This window comes from Cyprinus carpio, unplaced genomic scaffold, assembly GCF_018340385.1.
Source record: "Cyprinus carpio isolate SPL01 unplaced genomic scaffold, ASM1834038v1 S000006773, whole genome shotgun sequence".
In the NCBI taxonomy this organism is placed as follows: Eukaryota; Metazoa; Chordata; class Actinopteri; order Cypriniformes; family Cyprinidae; genus Cyprinus; species Cyprinus carpio.
Window position 1 is genome coordinate 134855 of NW_024879364.1, and position 21731 is coordinate 156585.

Sequence of the window (21731 nt, forward strand, 5' to 3'; positions counted from 1 at the left end):
TAATCAAGATTATAAACCGTTTCATTAATCATTAGTATATGCATGGGTCAATGCCAAGATGTTTTATTATTATTATTATTATTATTATTATTTTATTCATAAAGTATATTTGTGTCACAGTAAAAGTGGTGTAACCATCAAGTAAACTATTTTTCACATTTTCATTATAAAATTAACATACTTTTAAAGGTATACACATTACTGACCCGAGGATTTACAAACATAAAAAAAGCTAAAAATAAAATCAAAATATTTAATCTAAATACAAAAAATAAAAAACTTTACAGGATTAAAAACAAAACACATCTATTTCATATATATATAATCAATCAATCATTGATTATTTGAGCCAATGCAGATGAATGAAGTTACACTGAACAAAATTATAAACATAATCAATCAATCACTAAATAGGCCTAAATAAATACAAATGTACTGTTTTATTATATTTTAATAATGAGGGAAAAATGGGTCTCACTTCTGGTAAAATCTGCACTGACACAGATAACAGTGAACTGTGAAGGATTTAATTATTAGCAGAATCTGAAAAAAAAAAAAAACTGTGATTCCTGCAGGTCAAACGATGGAAACTCGCGCATGTAAACATCAAATCCCACGTCAGCATGAGCAGAGGAATTTCTAGAACAGAGGCAATCTGGAAATTATTTACAAACATCGCCAAAATAAAAGTCATCACTTCTATCAGGAAGAGAAAACAGACTTTGGTGCAAACAAGATTAAATCCTTAACTCAGTTCAATTTTTAGTGTATTGATGTTCATTTATAGAAGTGAAAATAAGCAGCCGACATAATCAGATTAAACTTTGCTCGAATTCGAGCAGACTTTTATTTTGACAGGCGGGTTTGTAGCCGGAAACCGTCAAAGAATCAAGTGTTCCTAGTCGAGAATCAGAGCGGTCCAAAGCGCTTTGATTGTATATGCGTGTAAATGAGATTTATTGTATACTTTTAGGAAAGAGTCAGTAGAAATAGAGCATGAGCATCCATCACGAGTCGGAGCCTAAACTGTACCGCTACAGCAGAACGGTGTGCGGCGTCTTCACTCACGTCCTGTGCGCGCTGTTCAGCGTCTTCATCACTGTTCTGAGCAGACCTGGGTCCAGTGAGTAACGTCACAGTTCACGAGTCACGCGAGGAAAACATTCAGATTCAGCTGTTTACTCGGGGATTGATGTTATATGATAATGTTAGTAGATGGCCAACAGATTTGTCATCTTCTTAATAGATTTCTGACATGCTCTTATAATATTATACAAAAATATATTAATTTGATTAATTTTTTTATTGATATCCTATAAATGATATACATATACATTAAAAAATGTAACGTTTGTATGCACAAAAGACTAATGACATCATATAAATCTAAAAGGATAAACACTAGCATATAATAATAATTTACAAAAATTATATAAATGTATTATGTAATGAAAATATTGATGCAATCGATTCTCTCTCTCTGTTTATTATTTTGTGCAATAATAAAAATATAATAATGTTATTTATTTAAATAAAAAATGTTGTGAACTATGTCAAACTATATTATGAAATATAATGCAATATTTATAAATGTATTTTTTTTTTTATAAAAATATCTATAATATTATAGTAATACACTAAAAGGAATAACAAAATTAATAACATGCAATTTTACAATATTAATAATATCAGATGTTTGTAATATATTTTTGGTGATAATACACAAATTACTGTTCTTATAATAATTAATTATAAATATAAATAATAAAAAGAATGACATCCAAACAATGTAATGATGTCAAATGAATGAATGGATAAATAAATGCCTTATTTCTGGATGTGAGGCTCATCTATATCAGTGTTATTTTGAATAAAACTAAAACTATTAAAAATAATTTTCAGTAACTGAAACAAAGCGGGGAAAAAAAATCAAAACATTTAATAAAAAAAACTTGAAGGAAACTTAGAAATGTTACCTTGGAAACATTAATAATGCAAAATTAAAATAAATCAAAAGCTAAATACAAATATAGTAAATACATTAATAATAAAAATGAGAAAAGAACGTAACAAAATTACTAAATTTTTAAATAAAAGTCAAATGAGAATATAATAAAAGCTAATTCAAAATATGAATAATAGTGTCTAAATAATACTCAGATAAGTCTGCTGTGTGTTTGTTCACAGGTCTGTTCTCATGGCATCCATTTCTGATGACTCTTGCTGTGAGTTTGACACATAAATATCTTTTGCACATAAATAATTTTAATCACAAGATCTCCTAAGTTTGATTTTCTGTGTCCCCCCCTCATCCTCCAGTTCTCCTTCTTCATGACCGAAGCCGTTCTGCTGTTCAACCCTTATTCATCTCCCATCAAGAAGCTGAAGCACAAGACTAAAGGCCGCCTGCACTGGATCCTGCAGGGTTTGTGTGTTTGCTGCGCGGCTGCAGGTCTGAGCGCCATCTTTTACAACAAAAAGCTCAACGACAAGCCTCACTTCACCACATGGCACGGGTTGATAGGCGTTTTAACGCTCGCTGTCGTCGGGCTGCAGTCGCTCGGAGGACTTCCGCTCCTCTATCCCAAACTCGCCAAAGGCTGGTCGCTGGCTAAACTGAAGCGCTACCACGCCGCCTCCGGTTTACTCACGTACCTGCTGGGCAGTTTGAGCTTGTTTCTCGGACTGTGTTCGGCGTGGTTCAGCAGCAGCGTGAACGGGTACGTCTGGTACCTGGCTGTCCTCTGTCCCGTTCTGTGCGGTCTGGTCATTATGAGTCAGGTAACGAATGCTTACATGGCCCGCAAACCAATGCAGTACTGAAACAGACATTCAGGGTTTGCAAACAGGTTAATCTGAAATGATACAGACTTTGTGATCTCTAAGTGGAACAGATTTATTGTTAAAAAAAAAAAGTATTTTTATAACAGGTTTATATTCTTGAATGCGTGTTGATAGCATGTATTTGGTGCAAATATCTTTGGAAATGACTGAAGGCAACTAATTTTTCTGAAATGCAAGGATCAGTGTGTTTATTAAATTGTTATTGTTTTAATGTTTATGCTTCTTTTTCTTTTTTGCACTTATCAGTGCCAGTCTGCCCTTTTCTGTTCAATTAAACAATTGCAGATCATGCAAGAAAACATTTATGCCTTATTACTTTAATTGAAAAAATGTTTATTACTATTATAGTAATATCTTAGGTAACCAATGTTTCTTAATGTTCCACAAAATATTCTGTTCAATTAAAAAAAAAATCGAGATTGTGTATGAAAACTTTTTTTTTTTACTTGAAAATTTACATTTTTATTATTATTTTACATAAAGTGAGATATAATTATAATATATTAAAGTTGTAAGCAACCAATATTTCTCAACAGCAGAGAATTTTGCAACAAAATATTTTTCTGTTCTATTACAGATCATATATGAAAGCTATTTTCAATCCTTGAAAATCTACGAATATTATATTACTAATATTATACATAAATTAAATAATAGTAATATATTCAAGCTGTAAGCTTCAAGTTTTTCTTAAATTGTTTTTTGTTAAAATGTATTTAAATATTCTGTTCTATATTTCTGCTGTAACTTGTAGATCATGTTTTTAATGCCTAGTTTATATGAATAAATTATTAATATTATGTAGATTTTTTTTTTTTAATTACCAAGTCTTTACACTATTTACAATGGAAGTCAGCCTTTTTCTCATCCATTAAACTGTTGCACATCTTTAATATATACTTTATATCCATGACACTGTGTGAACCATTATTCTGAATACAGGAGGAGTCAGGTTTATGTATGTTAAAACAATATTTAATAAATACAATGTCATTTGTACTCCTCCCCATGCTGGGAACATGAGATGACGTTTGGACACCTCCCGGGACAGCACCTGTATGTGATCACATGTGTTTGCGGGTCCCGACTGCTGAATCGCTCACAGATCATGGTCTTGAACTCACCTATGGGGGGGGAAAAAACCCTGCGTCTCTGATAGAGGGATTTTTTTCCTTCTTAAAAAAGGTTGAAAACGTATAAAAATAAAAAAAGAATGAAAATGAATTACTCTTCAGCATTATAAATAAATATTTCTGGTAAATTTGTACATAGTTAAAAGATAAAACAAAACTAACACATAGGTATGCAATAAGATGTTACAAAACAAAGATTCAAATAACAACAACAACAACAAAAAGATATAATCACATGTCAAATGCACACCATTATATTGATATAACAGCGTCTGCAGACTGAGGCCAAAGATCATGAAGTGGGTATCTGCCAATCAGAAAGCAGTCCATGGGAGGAGTCAAAATAAAGAGCTCTAATAGGCACAGAGAATGAACAGTGTTATTGGCGGAGGGATTTGTCAGTCACAGGTCAACCAGCGCGCGAATGAGTTAACATTAACACAAACGTTTAACACATTGAGATTCTTTGAAACGGCCAAACGAACACTTTGGTCATGACTGTGGCCCCAACACGGATGAAACCAAACGAGTGCGCAGATGATCCGAAGATCCGAAATTAAACAAACAAAAAAAACAAAAACAACGGCTAATAGGGTCGCATAACAGTCTACACATTCGTAAGATGATCTCTATGGAGAACAACAGGTGATTTTGTTTGCTACGCAATTGAACGAGAACACAGATCCATTTGTCTGCTGTAAGGCTAATATCGAACTAAATGCACTAAACTTACGTCCCTCCACCAAATTTTAAAGGCTAACATGAAAATACATTCGAGTTTAAGGTTTTCCTTGTCATTTTTTTTTTCCTCCAAAGGAAAGCAAAAAGGTCTCGGCGGTGTTAACGCTAGGCATGGCTTCTGTTACTTTTCGATCCGACTGTTACGAACTCCCCCCGCTGCCCAGTCTCCGATTTGAAACAAATATGAATATTCATGTAGGACCACCGTTTACAAAAGTAATAGTAGTACTTACAGTTATAATAAAAAAGGTCATGTACGTTTTTCTCGTTTATCATTCCAGGTGATGCTACAAGGTCTAGCAAATGGCTAAGTATCTCTAAAGTCATCTCTTATGAATGCAAACAGTCTGTAAAGACAATCACATTTAAGTTCGGATTAGTATTCTCTCCGAGGGAATTCGTCAGGTCTGTGTCCTGACCCTCTGTGAGAGAGATACGACTAGGGCTCTTCAAGTTAGCCCTGTGGTCTGGTCCCTTACGGTAAAGAAAAATATATATCGCCTTTCTTAACTCCATGCATATTCAGCATTTGGATTTACATAATTTCAGCTCCATTCAATCGGATTCTTCAATTTGGAACAACGGAATCCAAGGCAGCCGATCACTGGCCCATCACCTCTATGACATCGTCATCTGAGCTGCTCCCGCCATTTTCTGTGAGTGAGGGGTGAGTGTCAGGGCGGTTGAACGCTGCCCCCAAAAGACCGGAGGAAGAGAGGAAACTGGAGGCAGTGGAGGCAGGGGTTGGCATAGAGGACACGCCTCTAGGTAGTAGGGAATCCCGGAACAGCGGCTGAGAAAATGGTACTGGGAAGCCGGAGAGCATGCTTGCCATGCTGGGGTTCATGAAGAAGGGCGGGAGTGAAGAGGAAGTGGAGGACGATGATGAAGAGGGCACAGAGGATGAAGAAGAGGCCAGCATTCCAACATGGGTGGAGGATGTGGTGTTGGTCGAGCAGGTCGAGGAAAGAGTGCTGTTGGACACGCCAAGTCGGAGTGGGTCAGTGGGAAACATGGCATGAAGGTCACCCAGAGTCTGACCAGCTTGCTGTAGGAGGTGCGACCTGCTTCCAAGAGAGGGGGGAGGAGTCATGTGACCCAGGGCACCCAACAAGGCAGGGTTCAGCCCCATGGGTGGGAACCCAAAACCGGGGCTTAAAGGAAACCCCGGGTAACTCCCGGTTGTACCGGTTGACGTTGAGGTCCGTTTGGCGCTAGGCTGTTTGGATGTCCGACTTTCCATAAATTTCCGTTTCAAACTTTGAACATCCACAGACGATGCAGAGTCATTGCTGAGCTGCCGGTGTTGGTCAGGGTTCTGGATGGATCTATCTGCTCCCAAGTGTTCGGGTGTTGCTGAAGATGGTAAGTTCTCTCCCCCAGGAACCGGGTCCTTGTTGCTCTGGAATTCTCGGAGCAGCTTGGGGCTGTCTTGGGGCGAAGGGCGAGGCGGAGCCTCGGGAGATAAACATTTCGGCTCCTGAGGAGATGCACGACCATTACTGACAGAATGCAAGGGAGGGCCCAATTCCTCTGTGAGAAAGAAAAAGGTTTTGTTAGTTTATGGTGGTGTAGACTACTTGGTAAAGATCTGGGATGGTCACCGAAAGATTGTACAGTCAAACCCCAGTAAAGGGTTAATCCATCAACAATCAAAACTGTAGTCTTGATCAAAGTAGAGGTCTGTACACCCCCGGGACTACTGAGGCTATCCACAGAGTGTGGCAGGATCTTGCAGGAACACGACTAAAACATCCATCCCACACAGACCTCTAGATCATGTGAAACAGAGGCCCAAAAAGGACAGTCTTCAAAGCAAGAGCTTTTTTCTTTGGAAAAACGTGCACTGATGAACTGTGCACAATTATACTGGGCTTCAAGTAAGAATTTCCAGACATTCATTCTTGGAAAATAGAAATATTATTGCATAGCATATCCTCAACTGCAAAGATAATGGTACTACTGACATTTGGTTTGTTTCACCATTTTCTTTATGTCAGCCAAAGGAATGACTTCTGAAAAAGTCTATACAATTGAGTCAAATTTGCCTGAAGATTATGCCAGACTGCGAAGAACTGCTAATTAACAAATTAGTAAATTAGCACACCTCTTGAAGCTGTGGCTCCTCCTTCGGGTGGTCTTGGCTTTCCAGAACGGATGGCGAATATCCTCCCATCATTGGTCCTGATGTATGTGCCTGCAACACCAGTGACAGAATATTAAGTGAATAAACCTTACCAACTCCCAGTGAAAAGGAACCCCTTGCAATTGTCTTCTGGAACTGAGGTACCTTTGGATCCTCTGATAACGTGAATACTCTCTCCTGCACCGATCCGGGCTTGGACATCCGTGCTGCTGTTGGAACCTGGGATCACAATATCTGCAATGCAGGGATATAAAACCATGAAGAAACAAACTGGGAGACCTTAAACATAGCAAGAAATAGCATGGATTACAAGTGAAGCGTCTGTACCAGTGGTGGTGACGATGCGCTGCACGTAAACGCCGGCCTTTTGCAGGTAGTTGACGGGGAATCCCGCGCTTGAACTGGGGACACTCATGGGTACCTGTCGGGGCATCATGGGAATGGGTGTGGACTGAACTGGCCTCACACTTGCAACTGGTTTCTCTTCTAAATGTGGAGGGGGCCGCCTGAACGAAAGGTTTAGATGAGCAAACACATTTTAAAACACTCTTAAAAACTGAAAAGCACTACACTGAAGGTTTTCTGTGGTGGACCCACCAGTTCCTCTGGCTGAAGGCGGGAATATTGGTGAGTCTCTGGTCACTAGCTGGGTAGTAATGTGCGTAAGAGGGCCGCTGATATGGCACAGACGCCCGCTTCTCATCTTCATAGCTTTTCTTGGCTGCTCTCTTTTCCGCTTTGGTCAGTTTCAAATCCTTGCGGTCCATCAGTAGAGACTCGTGATGGAACGGTTGCTGGTATGGAAAACAGACAGATATTAGCATAGGCGACTGAATGACCTAGAAAGGAATATTAGCACTCTAATAAGTTACACCTTCACCATTGTAGGATTTAGAATTTGTCTGAAACATTCCAATTTATAAATGTTTGCTTATATGAAATTCTGATAAAAATTCACTTATGTGACGGGATGCTCCAGTAAGGTTATGAAGAAACGTAATCATTACCTAATTAATATTTATAAGCTCACACCATAGTAGGATTCAACATTTTGCCAGAATACCTTAATTTGGACACTAAATAGCTGATGTATAATACAGATAGAGATATTATGTTACATGATTGGATGTTCCAGTAAGGTTACGAAGAAACGTAAGCTCAAGCCAGTTAATATTCATGAGCTCACACCAGTATGATTCATAATTTTGCCAGAATAGACAGGTGTTATGTTACATGACTGGACGCTCCAGGAAGAAAACTAATTCATATTCATGAGCTAAGCTCACGCAATATTAGGATACAGAATAGTTTGATTATGGCAACAGTACCTTGTGTGGAATAAAGATCAAAATGAGCTTACATGACTTAACGCTCCAGGAAGGCTACAGAGCTATGTTGGTACAACCTAATTAATATTCATAAGCCAAGTCTACACTGTAGAAGGATTCAGAATTTTTGAATTTGTAAAATGGTTGCAATCAGAGAGCTCCATGAAGTTTACAAAGCAATGTCAAAAGTGACTTGATACTCATACACAAAGCCTGCACCACTGTAGCATTCAAAATGTTGCCTGAATGGCTGAATCTGTACAACAGAAGCTGGTATTGATTACAGATAGAAATTAGCGTACATGAAGTTGCACAGCTTTGTAAACACAAACTAATTACCATTCATAAACTAAGCCTAAACCATAGTAGGATTCAGACTAAGGGCCAAATTTTTGGATTTAGAAAAATGGCTGCAAAAGTTTACGAATCAACAGCAACACAGCCTGATTAATATTCATGAGCTAAGCTTTCAAACCGTATGATTCAGAATTTTGTGGCATAGAATTCACTATTCCAGAATTTTATTTGGAATAGTAACATTTTAAAACAGAGTAATTACCTTGGTTAAGAGGTGTGGATATAACAGGCAGGCTTGTTTAATCACGATTTCTATGTCCTCACTAGGGACCAGCTCTGATTGGCTGGGACCAGGCTCCTCCTCTACAAAGTGCAACAGTGACTCCACTTCCTTCCGTGTGAAGGTGAGGACAGGGTTCAAATCATCCACGACTCGATCTATTCAACAGGCAATCATAATGTCAGATCTGTTTTTGCATGAAGACATAAAACAATCCCAGACCTTCCTCTCTTACCAGACATGCCCTGCTTGGACACCTGCCGGTCGTAGATCTTCTTCTCCAGTGTGAAGTCACACACCAGCCTATAGATGTGGCAAGGCTTGCGCTGGCCGTAGCGATAGACGCGACAGACAGCCTGAGCGTCGTGACATGGATTCCACGAAGCGTCGAAAACCACCACGCGATTCGCACCGATCAGATTCACCCCCAAACAACCAGCCCTGCAAATACAGCACCTGTCAGCCCAGACCTCATCATTTCCTCACTATTTGTGGCATATATTTGCACTCAAGTTCACCTGGTGGACAGCAGGAAGACCCAGGTTTGGTTGTTCGCCGGGTCATTAAACTGGTTGATGAGTCTTTCTCTCTCTGAAGCCGATGTGCTCCCATCCAACCCTGCACAAGAGACAAAAATGCAGTGAATTTAAAAAAAAATATATACCCTAAACCACCAGAAACCTCAGGAAAAGATCAACAAAACAACACAAAAAAAAAAAAAAAAAAAAACGCTTAATAATAATCTTCAGAGAAAAAAATTAATAAAAAAAAAAAAAAAAAAAAAAAAAATAAAAAATAAAAAATAATATATATATATATATATATATATATATATATATATATATATATATATATATATATATATGTAAATAAAAAGTTTCTTTGGATAAATATGAAAATGCATGCATTGCTAAAATATTTGAATCACTATTATATTAAGATTTTTCAGATATTTAGATATAATAAACAATTTAAACCACAAATAAATTTTAAAAATGCTTAAATTATAACTTAAAAATTACATGAATATTACAAATTATTACTATTATTATTATTATTATTATTAATAGAAATTATAAGACAGTTATAACACTTTTTCCCCTTACACAGTATTAACAAGGCTTTTAAAAATAAAGCTGCCTTTATTTAATCATTTTTAAATATATTTATAAAATATATTTGAATTATTATATTTATTTCTAAATTTTTTAAACATTACATTTCAACACACTTAAATTATCATTTAACAATTCTAATAACCACACTTACCATTTCTTTCGCACAGTGTAAATAAGTCTTAAAATATATAGCTGAAAATTTTGTTAATAAATAAATAAAAAAATTTTAATCTTTTTTTTTTTTTTTGTATAGTTTGAGTTTTTCTTTTTTGTGTGCTTTAAATTAAACTAAATGAAAATGAGAAATGTTGCCTTAGCAACTAGCTGAAATAAAATAAGCTGCAGTTTTTAATATTTCATATTATTTCAGTAAACGTTTATTTACATTTATTTATCTTTTTTATGGTTTTAGTTTTAGTATTAACAACCCTGGTCCTCGGCATCAGAAAACGTTTAAAAACTCACTATAGTAATTGACATTCCGGACCCAGTTGTGTGTCCCAATTTCTGTTTGGATTGGCATGGGCCTCCGACTCAGGAAATCTTCCATAACCGTGAGCGTTGATAAACTCTGACTGCAAGAATCACATACAGATAAATAAACCAGTGTAAGCATTGATGTAAATGCAACAGCATGGCTGACAGTTCAGGATGCTTAAGGAGAGATTACAGAAAAAGGCAAACATCTGTAGACTGTCACACATGGAAAAGCGAAACACTTCCCACCTGAAAACAAGTATTTTATCTCCTCGTTTGACACTCTCATCAATTAAGTGGAAAAGCAGAACCATCTTGGCGGAGTTCTCCAGAACACCCGTCTGGTAGTTGGTCATGATGTCTTTTGCCTAAAACAAATGATTCAAAAAGCATTCAAAGGTGTTCAAAATGTGCAGAAATTACATCATGAATAACACACAACTACCAACATTTCCAACTAAAATCTATTCAAAGTTCATACCAAATTTGGGAAGAAAATGTATTGCGAGCCACTGAACAAACACATGTAAAACAACACAGTGCCGCACTTTTCTCTGAAACATGCATCACATACATTCATTTAATTAAATCACAGCCTTTGTGTTTTGATAGTCACACTATTCAATTAACTGTGTTCCCACAAAAGTTTTACCCATTCATATGTGATGACTTGGTTGGCCCTCTCCTGTAAGGGGTTCAGCGGTCCCATAGCAGTCATCTTGCTGTTGGCCGGGTCGGACGACTTGCCCTTTATTCCTGGTGCAGAGCAGCGGGTCCCGCTGGTGGAGCTGAGGTCATCCAGGTCAAGATCCTGCTCATTGGCCAGATTTTCCTTCTGCAGAGCTTCGTACAAAACATCCGGATGATTCCAGATCTACGGGGACGCACAAAAATGAGTTATAAGCACTACATAGCTACTATATAGCAACACATCTGTCTGTGAGGTGCAAGTACCTTGCAGCAAACACAGAAAGCTTTAAGAGGGTTGAGTCCAAGCCATCCAGAGTTTCCCGCCTCCCTGAAGCGGTTCATGAACTCCGTATAGAGCGCCCTCTGCAGGCGAGACAGTCGTACCAGGATCACGTGCTCCTCTTTCGCCGGCAGCTGATTGCGGAGAACATCATGACCTCGTCTGGGCAGATACAAAACAGTTCAGCTTCATTTTTTTGGTGCAAAATGAACGGTCCAATCCCAAACGCACAAAAACGCCATTTTCATTCTGCACCTAAACCTCCTTAAAAGATACATTTACTTGAAAAGCAAAAATTGTGAACTAAAGTAAGACTCATTTTCAAGACAATTTACTTCTCCAGAAAATGTACTTTGCTTATATAATAAGCATGTAATAATTAAATAATAAATAAAAACAATACTATTCAATAATAATAAAAACAACCAAAACCTAAACTTAAATATTGAATAAACAATAATTTGTAAACAAAAATAAATATCTAATCACAACAATAATAAACGTAATATTAATAATAAAATCAATTCTATTAATAAATGTATGTAAACAATAATAAATATATAAATTCTAACAAATATTCATTAATAATTCAATATTCCATATTACAAATTAATAACAACAACAACAACAACTAAATACATCCACAATAAATGTAAACAATAATACACATTTAATAATTATAATAATAAACATTATACATATATAAACAGCAACAAAAAATAAATAGTAAATTAATCATTTGTAAGCAATAATAAATATTTAATAATAATAATAATAATATGAACAAATTTTAATGTCTATGTAAACAATAATAAATGTGTAATTAATAAGTATCCATTACTATTATTACAAGTAATCATAAAAAATAGTAAATAATACATTTAAAATTAATGTAAATAATAAGAAATATTTCATAATGACATCAATACTAATACTACTACTAATGATAATAAAATAAGAAATATTTAATAATAATCATGAAAAAGAATGTTCAATTATAATGTTAAACAATAATAAATATTTATTCATAACTGTTATGACTCATGAAATTAAAAAAAATTTTTTATTTTATTTTAATTACTATGACTCTGAACAAATTACACAAATATGTATATTAATAGACAATTAACAGTTTTATTAACAATAACAAACAAGTAAATATAATAAATATTTAATAAGAAATGTAATATTAATACTCAATAATAAAAATGACAAAAATAATAAGTACAAGGCATGAAATGGAAACATTTATGTTTAATTGTACACAGTCCCTTTTCAAAAAAATAATAAAAATTAAATAATAATATTTCATAATAACTCACCTTTGCACGAAGCCCTCCAGCAGACTGTGCAGGACGTGACTCCTGTATCTCATGAGCTGGACGTCCTGCGGCGTGCTGTCTATACACTGGCCGTTCAGAATGGGCCGCTCGAACATGTTACTGAACTCCTGCCGCGTACCGAGGAAATCGGGCCGGACGAAATCCACCATGCACCAGTACTCGATCAGGTTATTTTGCAGCGGGTATCCGGTCAGAACCACCCTCCGCCGCGACCGGATGTTCTTCAGGGCCTGCGAGGTGCTGGCGTGGCAGTTTTTGATACGGTGGCCCTCATCACATATGACGACATCCGGACCGGGTCGCGACAGCGCTCTTTCAATCCCTGAAGACCACAGGACACACAAAAACTCATTATAGATCATAACCAGAGTAAACGCCATACATATTTCACTCGCAAATCCCCAACAGACCTTTCATGAGCTCCTGCTGACGGTCCTCCTCATCCAGGTCAATAATTACAGGTCCTGCGGGTTTCTTGGACTTCCTCTTGCGGCCGGTCACAAAGCTCTTTTTGAGAGACAGTAGGCGGTACATCTCGTATCCCATTAGCAGCACCCCCCCTCCACGAGTCCAGTCCTCCACCACCTTGGCCCGGGCCACCGTGGTTCTGGTCCAGATGCAAGAAATACATTTATGTTTCAGCAGATGCTAAAAAAGCCACTTGCAGTGCATTTAAGGTATGCATTTTATCAGTATATGTGACCCTTGCAATCACTAGCACCACTGAACTACACTCTAATCAAGGATCCCAAACATACTGTGAGAGATTCTATTTGTCATTTTGTTGGTAAATCTCACAAAAACAAAATAAAAAAGTGACTTAAAATTTAACAAAGGATTATATTTTGCATAAATAATATCTAGCCTACAGCTTTATTTGAGACCAGGTCTTAATTGTAATTCATGAAAATTAAGCAAATTTTTTTCTCCAAATTCATTACTGTAATGTGTTTCATATCCATTTTTTTTGTAATTAACAAATAATTCTTATTATAATAAATATATGTAAATGTTTCATACAACTACATACAACAAATATAAGTAAAAAATAATTATTTACATTTTTTTGTTATTATCATTAATAAGACATTTATTATAATCAGTTTAATAACATAACATATAAATAACAAACATTTAATAATAAAAATATTGAATTTGTCATAAATATGTAAATTATATATTATTAATTGAAATACTTTTATATATACCCCTTATTATTACAATTATTAAATATTTATTAAAATATATGTTGGTTGTTATAATAAGCAATGATTAATTTAATAATAATAATAATGATCTATTATAATTATATATGTAAATAAAAATAATTATAATAATCATCTATTACAGTAATATATATTTAAAAAATATTATTATTAATTTCATATTATATTCTTATATTAATGGCACTGGAATTACGGCAATGAAAACTGAGGGCAGAAATGTGCTTTTGCAAATGACATGTTCATTCCCCCTCTTTGGAGTGCAAATAAGAGGAAGTGCAGCGTTCATACTTGTGCTCATCATTGAGGATGTGAACCTTAAAGGTTCGAGGTAAAGCCTGAACCCGGATCCGTGTCGGGGGGGGAAGGGGGGACTTCAGCAGCAGGCAGCCAGAGATTAAACTCAAAGCCAACCAGTTCTGTAGTGTATTCACCTGGAGGAGAGAGGACACACATGAGACACAGACCTCTCTGACAGAGAGAGATACACAATCAGGCGGTCTTTGGTTCTCAGACACTCACAGGTACAATGGCGAGGACAGTTTTGGCTCCAGTGTGCCGCAGCAGGACATCGATAAAGGAGATGACCTGTAGGGTTTTGCCCAGGCCCATGCTGTGAGCCAGAATAATAGCGAAGCCACTGCTGCTCTTATAGCGCTCTAGAGACTCCACCAGGTTATCATACAGGAAACGAAATACCACCAATCTGACAGAGAAAAGGACGAGACATCGACAGATAGGTTTCCATGTCCAAGTGAAAATGTTGAAAATGGCTGTTCATTTCTAGCAGAAACACTGGGTACCTGGTGTGGTTAGGACAGCGCGGGCGAGCTGCGGCGCGAGGAACAGGTCCTCCTCGTCTCCAGGATGGTTGATATTGACCAGCACCCTTCCCTGGGCGTCCGGTTGGTTGATGCTGTCGTTCACATGAGACCCGCTGCTCTCCTCTGTGCCGGGAGTGACAGAGCGATCCTCATTGTTGTCTTCCTCGCTGCTTATCCGCAGGGCATCTTCATCACCTGAACTCAATTCGATCACATCTGGAGGAGCACAAATGAACATCAAGATACCTCAACCACAATTTGCTTCTTAAGAAAATATATTTTGCCTACATTACATACATATATATATATACTATATATATATAGTATACTATATTTATAGATATTACTCGATATTTAGAGATTATTATATAATAATATATATATATCTATATTATATATATATATACTATACTATATATATATATATATATATATATATAACACATATACATACATATATCATACACTTTAGGTTTTTATAAAATCTATATAGCTACACACACACACACAGTAATCTCAAAATAATGATGAAAATTTAATAATATGCATATGTAAATAATGTAAAAAATAATATTTAACAAACAAACATTCATGATAATTTACATATATATTATTGCTATTATTAAACACAAATATATATATATATATTAAACAAATAAATGTAATACATTTTTAAATAATATGTATATAAATATTGTTTATAAATATTATAACAAAATAATTATATTTTAAACAAACATGCATCACACTACTTTTACACAAACAAACCTGCATCACTTATATTTTTACACACATACAGACATAAAAATAAAAATCATTATATATATATATATATATATATATATATATTTATTGTTAATATTAAACATTTATTATAATACATATTAAATAATAATTACATAACATATCCACAAACAATAAATGTTTACTAAAAATATGTAAATAATTGTATATAAATATCATATTAATTACATGTTTAATGTTACTGGTATTATTAAACATTTATCGTAATATATTTTATATAATAATTACTATAAACGTAAATAATAAATGTTTACTAAAAATAATAAAATGTAAATAATTGTTTAATGATAATAAAAATAAAACAAATAAGACTTGTTTTTAAGACTTGCTTCAAAACATGTTTTGAGTTTATAAGATATACAGTTAAACAGTATAAAAATAATAATTAAAACAAAATAAGAAAAATGTAATAAAATGTAATGCAATAATGTAAATTATAAATTATACTGTACTACTAATAATACTTGACTTTACCATCTCTGCGGGCAGGGAGCTGAGGGGGCGGAGCTTCTTTAGCCTCACCCTCGTCTCCGCTGCTGTCCAGACAGATCACTTCCTGTTTGGGACCTGACGCTGCAGTGGATAGATCTGACAACGGCGACACAACGCAACAAATTAACTAACTACAATACTAACAATTCTGCAGAGGAAGAGCGGGCGGCAAAAAGCCAGTCTCACACCTGCGTGAAGGGGGAAGTCTTTCCTCTGCTGTTCGAGACGCCGCCGTCGCTCGAGCTCCTCCTGCTGGGCAGCTTTGGTTCCCGCTTCCAGCTGGTGCTCCTTCAGAAGCTTCCTGCGAGCCGGAGGGGAGAGATGCAATTAGCAGGAAGACAAATGATTGTAACACATAAGTGTAACATCCTCAACATTCACACTAGGGCTGTCAAAAAAAATATTTGAGTTTCGAATATTCGTCGAATTGAAAATAAAATCCACATTTCAATGCAAAAACGTTGCATTCCGATTTTAGGTGTGCGTTAAGGAGGCTGCCTTATCAATGGCGCACAAGATGCGATGACGATGTAAGTGTCATTGCAGTTAATGTTTTTGCTAGCCTATCCAGTTAAAGCCACTAGATGTGGTGCTGCTGCTTTGTTAATCACACATATTGCGGGAAAAAGAACATCAATCTGGAGAAGATCAAAACTTCAAAACTGAAACCAAGCCGTTCACACAGAAAGCATATTTCGTGCATTTTCTAGAGGGACATCTATCAAACAAAACCGTTGCACTCACGTCTCGCACAAGAGAACCTTTTTAAAAAACACAAATTAAACAAAAAAAAATTAAATATGCACTCATTTGCACTCATTTGCATATTTCTTCCAGAACATTGGACAAAGGAGGTTCAAAATAGATGTTTAATTTTACTGACATATTAGAGTCAAAGGTTTTTACTGAAGGGATTTTGGATATCTCTATTTATCACTCCATAAATGACAAAACACTGTCAACAGCTAGAAAATACACATTTTAAATAACCATGTTTTGGGAGTAAAATGTGTGGTTTTTTTTTAAACACCCAAGTGAATGATATACGAGCAAACCCCTCAGTAAAATTCCTTCAGAATATAGATGGGGATAAAAGTGTATGTTTTGTAATATCTAATAAACTACAAAATTTTAGATTTATTATTTATTTATTTTTTTAGATAAAACAGCCTTTAAATTGTATGTATTGTAACTTAAATCTACAGACTCAAATAGATAAACTGCAATAAAATAAACACACAAATGTGTATCTTGAATATCTTATTTACACTAGTTTAAAACATGTTATGAAAAGCCAAATAACACAAAAACTGAAGAAAAAAAAAAAAAAAAAAAAAAAAAACAACAACACTGCTTTTCTCTGTAGTGTCTGGACTAAAAAAATATTGTTTCTACATATAGTTTTATTATATTTCACAAGTTTTTAATTTTAATTTAATTTCAATTACATTATTCACGATGCTTCACTGGGGATTGTGTTTCTTTTTTCCCTCATTAAAAAGCCGTTAAGTACACAATTCTTGTAACTTTTAATTTTTTTTTTTATTGCTTTAATGCTTCAAATCAAATATTGGAACATTGTGATTATACGCCACACTTTGCAGCATGGCTCATAACTTTTTGAAAAATTAAGAAAAAAAAAAAAATCCTTCCGGATTTGACGCCGCTAAAAAAAAGTGGGCAGGAACTAATGCATAATCATTAAATCAAGCTGAATACCGGATGTTCCTCCTCAAGTGAGTCAGCGGTTTAGAGGTTTTGGACTTCTTCTTCTTCTTTGGAGTTGCTGTTGGCAGCCGTTGTTGCTGGCAGCTGGTCACTGTCCTGGTGCCTGGATGGGGTTGAGAAGCCGGGCCGTGCGATGACGTCCGTGAGGTGGACGAGGGTTTTTGGAGGCGGGGTCGGGAGGAGGGCTCAGGCTGGAGTCTCTAGACATCGTTGAGGTAGGTTGGCCAGGGTTGTCAGATCCTCTTTGATCCTCGGGCCCTCCAGGCTCTCAAGGCGTGGTCTGTTGAGAGGAAATACCAAACAACTCAACAACTGATTCACAGAGTGAAAACTGAGTGCACACATTAGTGGCGATGACCACGACAGCAAACAATAATAAACAGGCCTTAATTAGGGCCCTAGAAAAATCAGTTTTATTTTTTCCACATTCCTTTTTTTTTTTTCCATTTTAATTTTTTTTTTCTGGACTCTCTTTTTAATGATGTCATGAAATTTAAACATCAAATTATTGAAAAGTTGAAAAACAAAGTTACATGTTTAGGGCCCTATGAAGTTTTTTATTTTTTCCTCACATTATGCTCTATTGTTTACCAAAAGTCTGTTTTATAGCATGTCTAATTATTTGAATGCATAAAACTATTTATTCTAACAATAGCCTTATGAATTGTTTTTTTTTTTTTTCTCAGAAATTCTGTGTTGTGCATCAGAGCGGCTCCTCAGCACTGATGAATCGAATGTTTTGAGATGAAGGTGTGGCACCAGTGTGGATTTTTCACTGTACGCTTCCTTCTCAATTACAGATACTACATCTGGAAGTATGAACCAAATAATAATTTTTCAAACACGCCCGGAATAATTTTTCATCTGAACAAGTAAAATGTCTGCCACTTTTGTTCGGAACTGAGGAAAATAACTAAAAAGCCATTACAATACAATGCGCTATAGTAGAAAAAAAAAAATAAAACCATAATTAGCTCAGATCACGGCCTAAAGTTCGCGTGTAGTCAAACCGGGCAAATATTTGTTTTATTTTGTTCTCAAATCTGTATATGTGAAGAAACACCAGCATTGCATGACTAGGGGTATAGCTTTTATTCTGTAGATTTGCCAATTAATTTCTGTACAGGTCTAATATTCCCTAATTTGGTCCCAATTAACGTTCAAAGACAGGCCTGTTCCGAATTTCATAACTAAATCCATTTGGACCTTTCTGGAATACAATAAATAAGTGATCTGCCACCTGAGCATCCACCACATGTGATATAATAATCCTTTTGTTACATGTATACAGAACGTGACGTAATGACTGCAAAGGACAACGGCAAGCTTCGTATTTCCTGCAGAAAATAACATTCTACCAGTACTCTCTCAATTAGAACCCGTGATTACAAGCTTAACCGGTGTGAAAACGGGGCGAAGGTAAGCAGATAGTTTTTTAAAGCACTGATGGGTCTGGCTTAGACTCAAAAATTGATTTTCGATCATTTATTTTTTTAAACAACAAAAAGTTACGGACTGGCGGTTTTAATGAAATTCGACAAATTTGCCATTTTTGTGGCAAAACAAAGGGGATGTACTAATAAAATAAAACAATAAAAAATAGTGTTATTATTCCTTAAAAAATTATGTTTTAATAATTTAATCAAAGTATTAGTAGTACGTAGTAATTCTGTGAAAAATCCGGGACATTCCGTTTACAGAAGTTCCGTTTTATGACGGATTCCACAATTCCAGCCACGTTTTCCACATACAACTTCAAACTCAGACAGGTGTTTAGATGAGAAAAATAATGGTTAAAAAAGCTGGTATGAACTAAAAAAAAAATGTGCCTACCGCCCATGTCTTCCTCATCATCCCCATCGTGTCTCTCCCATCCTATTCTCCTCCATCTCCTCTCCTCCTCGCTGTTAAGGCTGGGCTTCAGGTCACTCCCTGAGATCGCCTCTTCTGACATTGGTGTCCCCTGGGTCTCAAGTTAGAAGTACTACACATCTTCATGGGACAAAAGGTTTGGGGTTGGCAAGACGTGACGTATTTTATCAGCAAGGATGCATTAAGTCGCATCAAGGTGGACGTTAAGCATTTCGTATTTCAAATAAATGCAGAAAACTTTATACATTACTGAAAAAACCAGCACAATTATCCTCAGAACTGAAGCAAAAAAAACATTAATAATAAGTAAAGCAACGTGTTCACGCTATAAAGCTCTATATAACTGATTTATGACCGGTGTGCCACTGAACCTGGAGGGCGAAAATTCAAGCCTTCGCCAGCACATGTCAATAAATATATTTTTAAATACATGAATTAAAATTAAAAACAGAATATTTCAGTAACTTTGTTTAGTTAATGGGGTTACTGGTATTTTTGATTTAAATAAACAGCGCCTCGTGCAAACATAGGAGACTTCTTTCAAAAAAAAATTTTTTTTAAAAACATTTGGAAGTAGTCACAATCTGCTAACAGAAACTGTTACTGTCTGTTGTGTATATATTTTCAAAAAATATTACATTGCCAATAATAAAAAAACAGTTAAATTACAATTTTAATTATTTTTGAATTAATTTGTAGAAAAATATTGTTATTTAATGTACTACAGTAAAATGTTGCATTAAGTTACAATGTTAAATAATTTTTTTTTTGCAAAGTCTAATATTTGCTTTATATAATGTAGTTTCAATAACTACTGATGTCTTCTTTGCATTATTTTGTTCACAACAATTATGATTTATTAGGCCTACGTATTCTCTTTACAGAAAAAAGGAGAATATGCAAACAAGTTTACAGCATATAAAGTGCTTCCAAAAATTCATAAACATTCTTTCTGCTAGAAAATGCCGAAATGTGCTTTCAGACTGAGTAATTATGAAATTTGACAATCTGAAAACATAGGTGTTAGGAAGCTACACAATCCTTACCAAATCGAAAAAATTAATTGCAACAAATAATTGTAAATAGATCACAAAAAGTATTGATAATATACATATTACAAAATCAATGTATGCAAAATACTCCCAGTGGCACAACACCGAACCGGCCCTAAACCTCGTGAATTTATACACTGAATACTTAGCACTGGAAAAAAACATACTGGTCATTTAAAAAAAAAAAAACATACTTTGTTTATTTTTCAGGTAAGAGACAAAAAAAATAAGGCAAAATTTTAATTACAAAATTAAACACCATAAAGTTAAGACAGAATTCAGCGGTGGTAGGCGATTCTCAAAACATAATCAAACAACAATAAAAAAAAAAACAAAACAGCAAACAATACAGGATCAAAAGAAAACACGCCGCAGTTTTAGGAGAAGAGAGAAGGAGAACAAAGAGCCACTAAGAACTCCAACAACAATCGTGTTAAGAAGAGAAGAAAACAGAGAAAGAACTATAAGAAGAAGGAAAACTAGGAGAGAGGGAGGGAGGGAAACGAGAGATTTGCAGGGTCTTCTACATAAGAGAATTATATAAGAGGGAAAGCCAGTGAGCGGTTGTTAATGTAGGCCAAGCTGCTGTGGACACACTGACACATTACAAGTACAGCACAGCCTGTTACCACAAACACACCCTCGGGCGCTCCTTCCCGCACATCGACCTTAATCCAGTGACACGTAAACGCTTAAGCGAAACTTTAAGCGAGGATCTCAGGCTGTCTATAACTAACCAGAGTCATTCTCAGTATCTCCGTGAAACACAAAAGAAAGGAATTATGTCGTTGTCCCGTGATGATGGTTTGTCTGTACGATGAAAGGAAATGAGGCTGGATGGAGCAGTCAGGCACCAAAAATGACCAAAAAAAAAACCACACACAAAAAAAAACACCTTAAGGTGCGTAAAAAAAAAAAGTGGGTGTGGGTATGTAGTGTGTGTTATTATCTATATATATTATATCATATATATTATCCCACAACACACACTACAAGGGGACTCAAGCCTTCAGTCATCCAAGCACTTAGACTATAGTTATACATGCTGATTTCTATATA

The 21731-nt window shown here is 35.5% G+C and overlaps 2 protein-coding genes across 2 annotated transcripts; one reads left to right on the forward strand and one right to left on the reverse strand.

Moving 5' to 3' along the window:
* The first annotated feature begins 869 nt into the window (after nt 1-869).
* On the forward strand, nt 870-3059 carry LOC109046506 (transmembrane reductase CYB561D2). Its single transcript, XM_019064250.2, has 3 exons — nt 870-1123; nt 2188-2225; nt 2320-3059. Exons 1-3 carry the CDS (start codon nt 997-999, stop codon nt 2821-2823), a joined length of 669 nt encoding a protein of 222 aa, XP_018919795.1. The 5' UTR covers nt 870-996; the 3' UTR covers nt 2824-3059.
* Nucleotides 3060-3797: 738 nt separating this feature from the next.
* On the reverse strand, nt 3798-19702 carry LOC122134583 (helicase ARIP4-like). Its single transcript, XM_042756030.1, is given in 23 exon segments — nt 3798-6251; nt 6826-6915; nt 7009-7098; nt 7192-7370; nt 7462-7658; nt 8752-8927; nt 9005-9210; nt 9288-9387; nt 10353-10462; nt 10614-10732; nt 11017-11238; nt 11319-11496; nt 12657-12999; nt 13088-13284; nt 14192-14244; nt 14246-14305; nt 14308-14334; nt 14423-14606; nt 14697-14940; nt 16003-16116; nt 16209-16321; nt 17740-17851; nt 19582-19702. Coding segments are annotated over 23 exon segments (4167 nt in total). The 3' UTR covers nt 3798-5319.
* Between the last annotated feature and the right edge of the window lie 2029 nt (nt 19703-21731).

Coding starts and splice junctions, on each gene's coding strand:
- LOC109046506 (XM_019064250.2), top strand. CDS start 997: ATGAGCATCCATCACGAGTCGGAGCCTAAACTGTACCGCTACAGCAGA. Junction 1,124..2,187: donor TCTGAGCAGACCTGGGTCCA/GTGAGTAACGTC, acceptor GTTTGTTCACAG/GTCTGTTCTCATGGCATCCA. Junction 2,226..2,319: donor CATTTCTGATGACTCTTGCT/GTGAGTTTGACA, acceptor CTCATCCTCCAG/TTCTCCTTCTTCATGACCGA.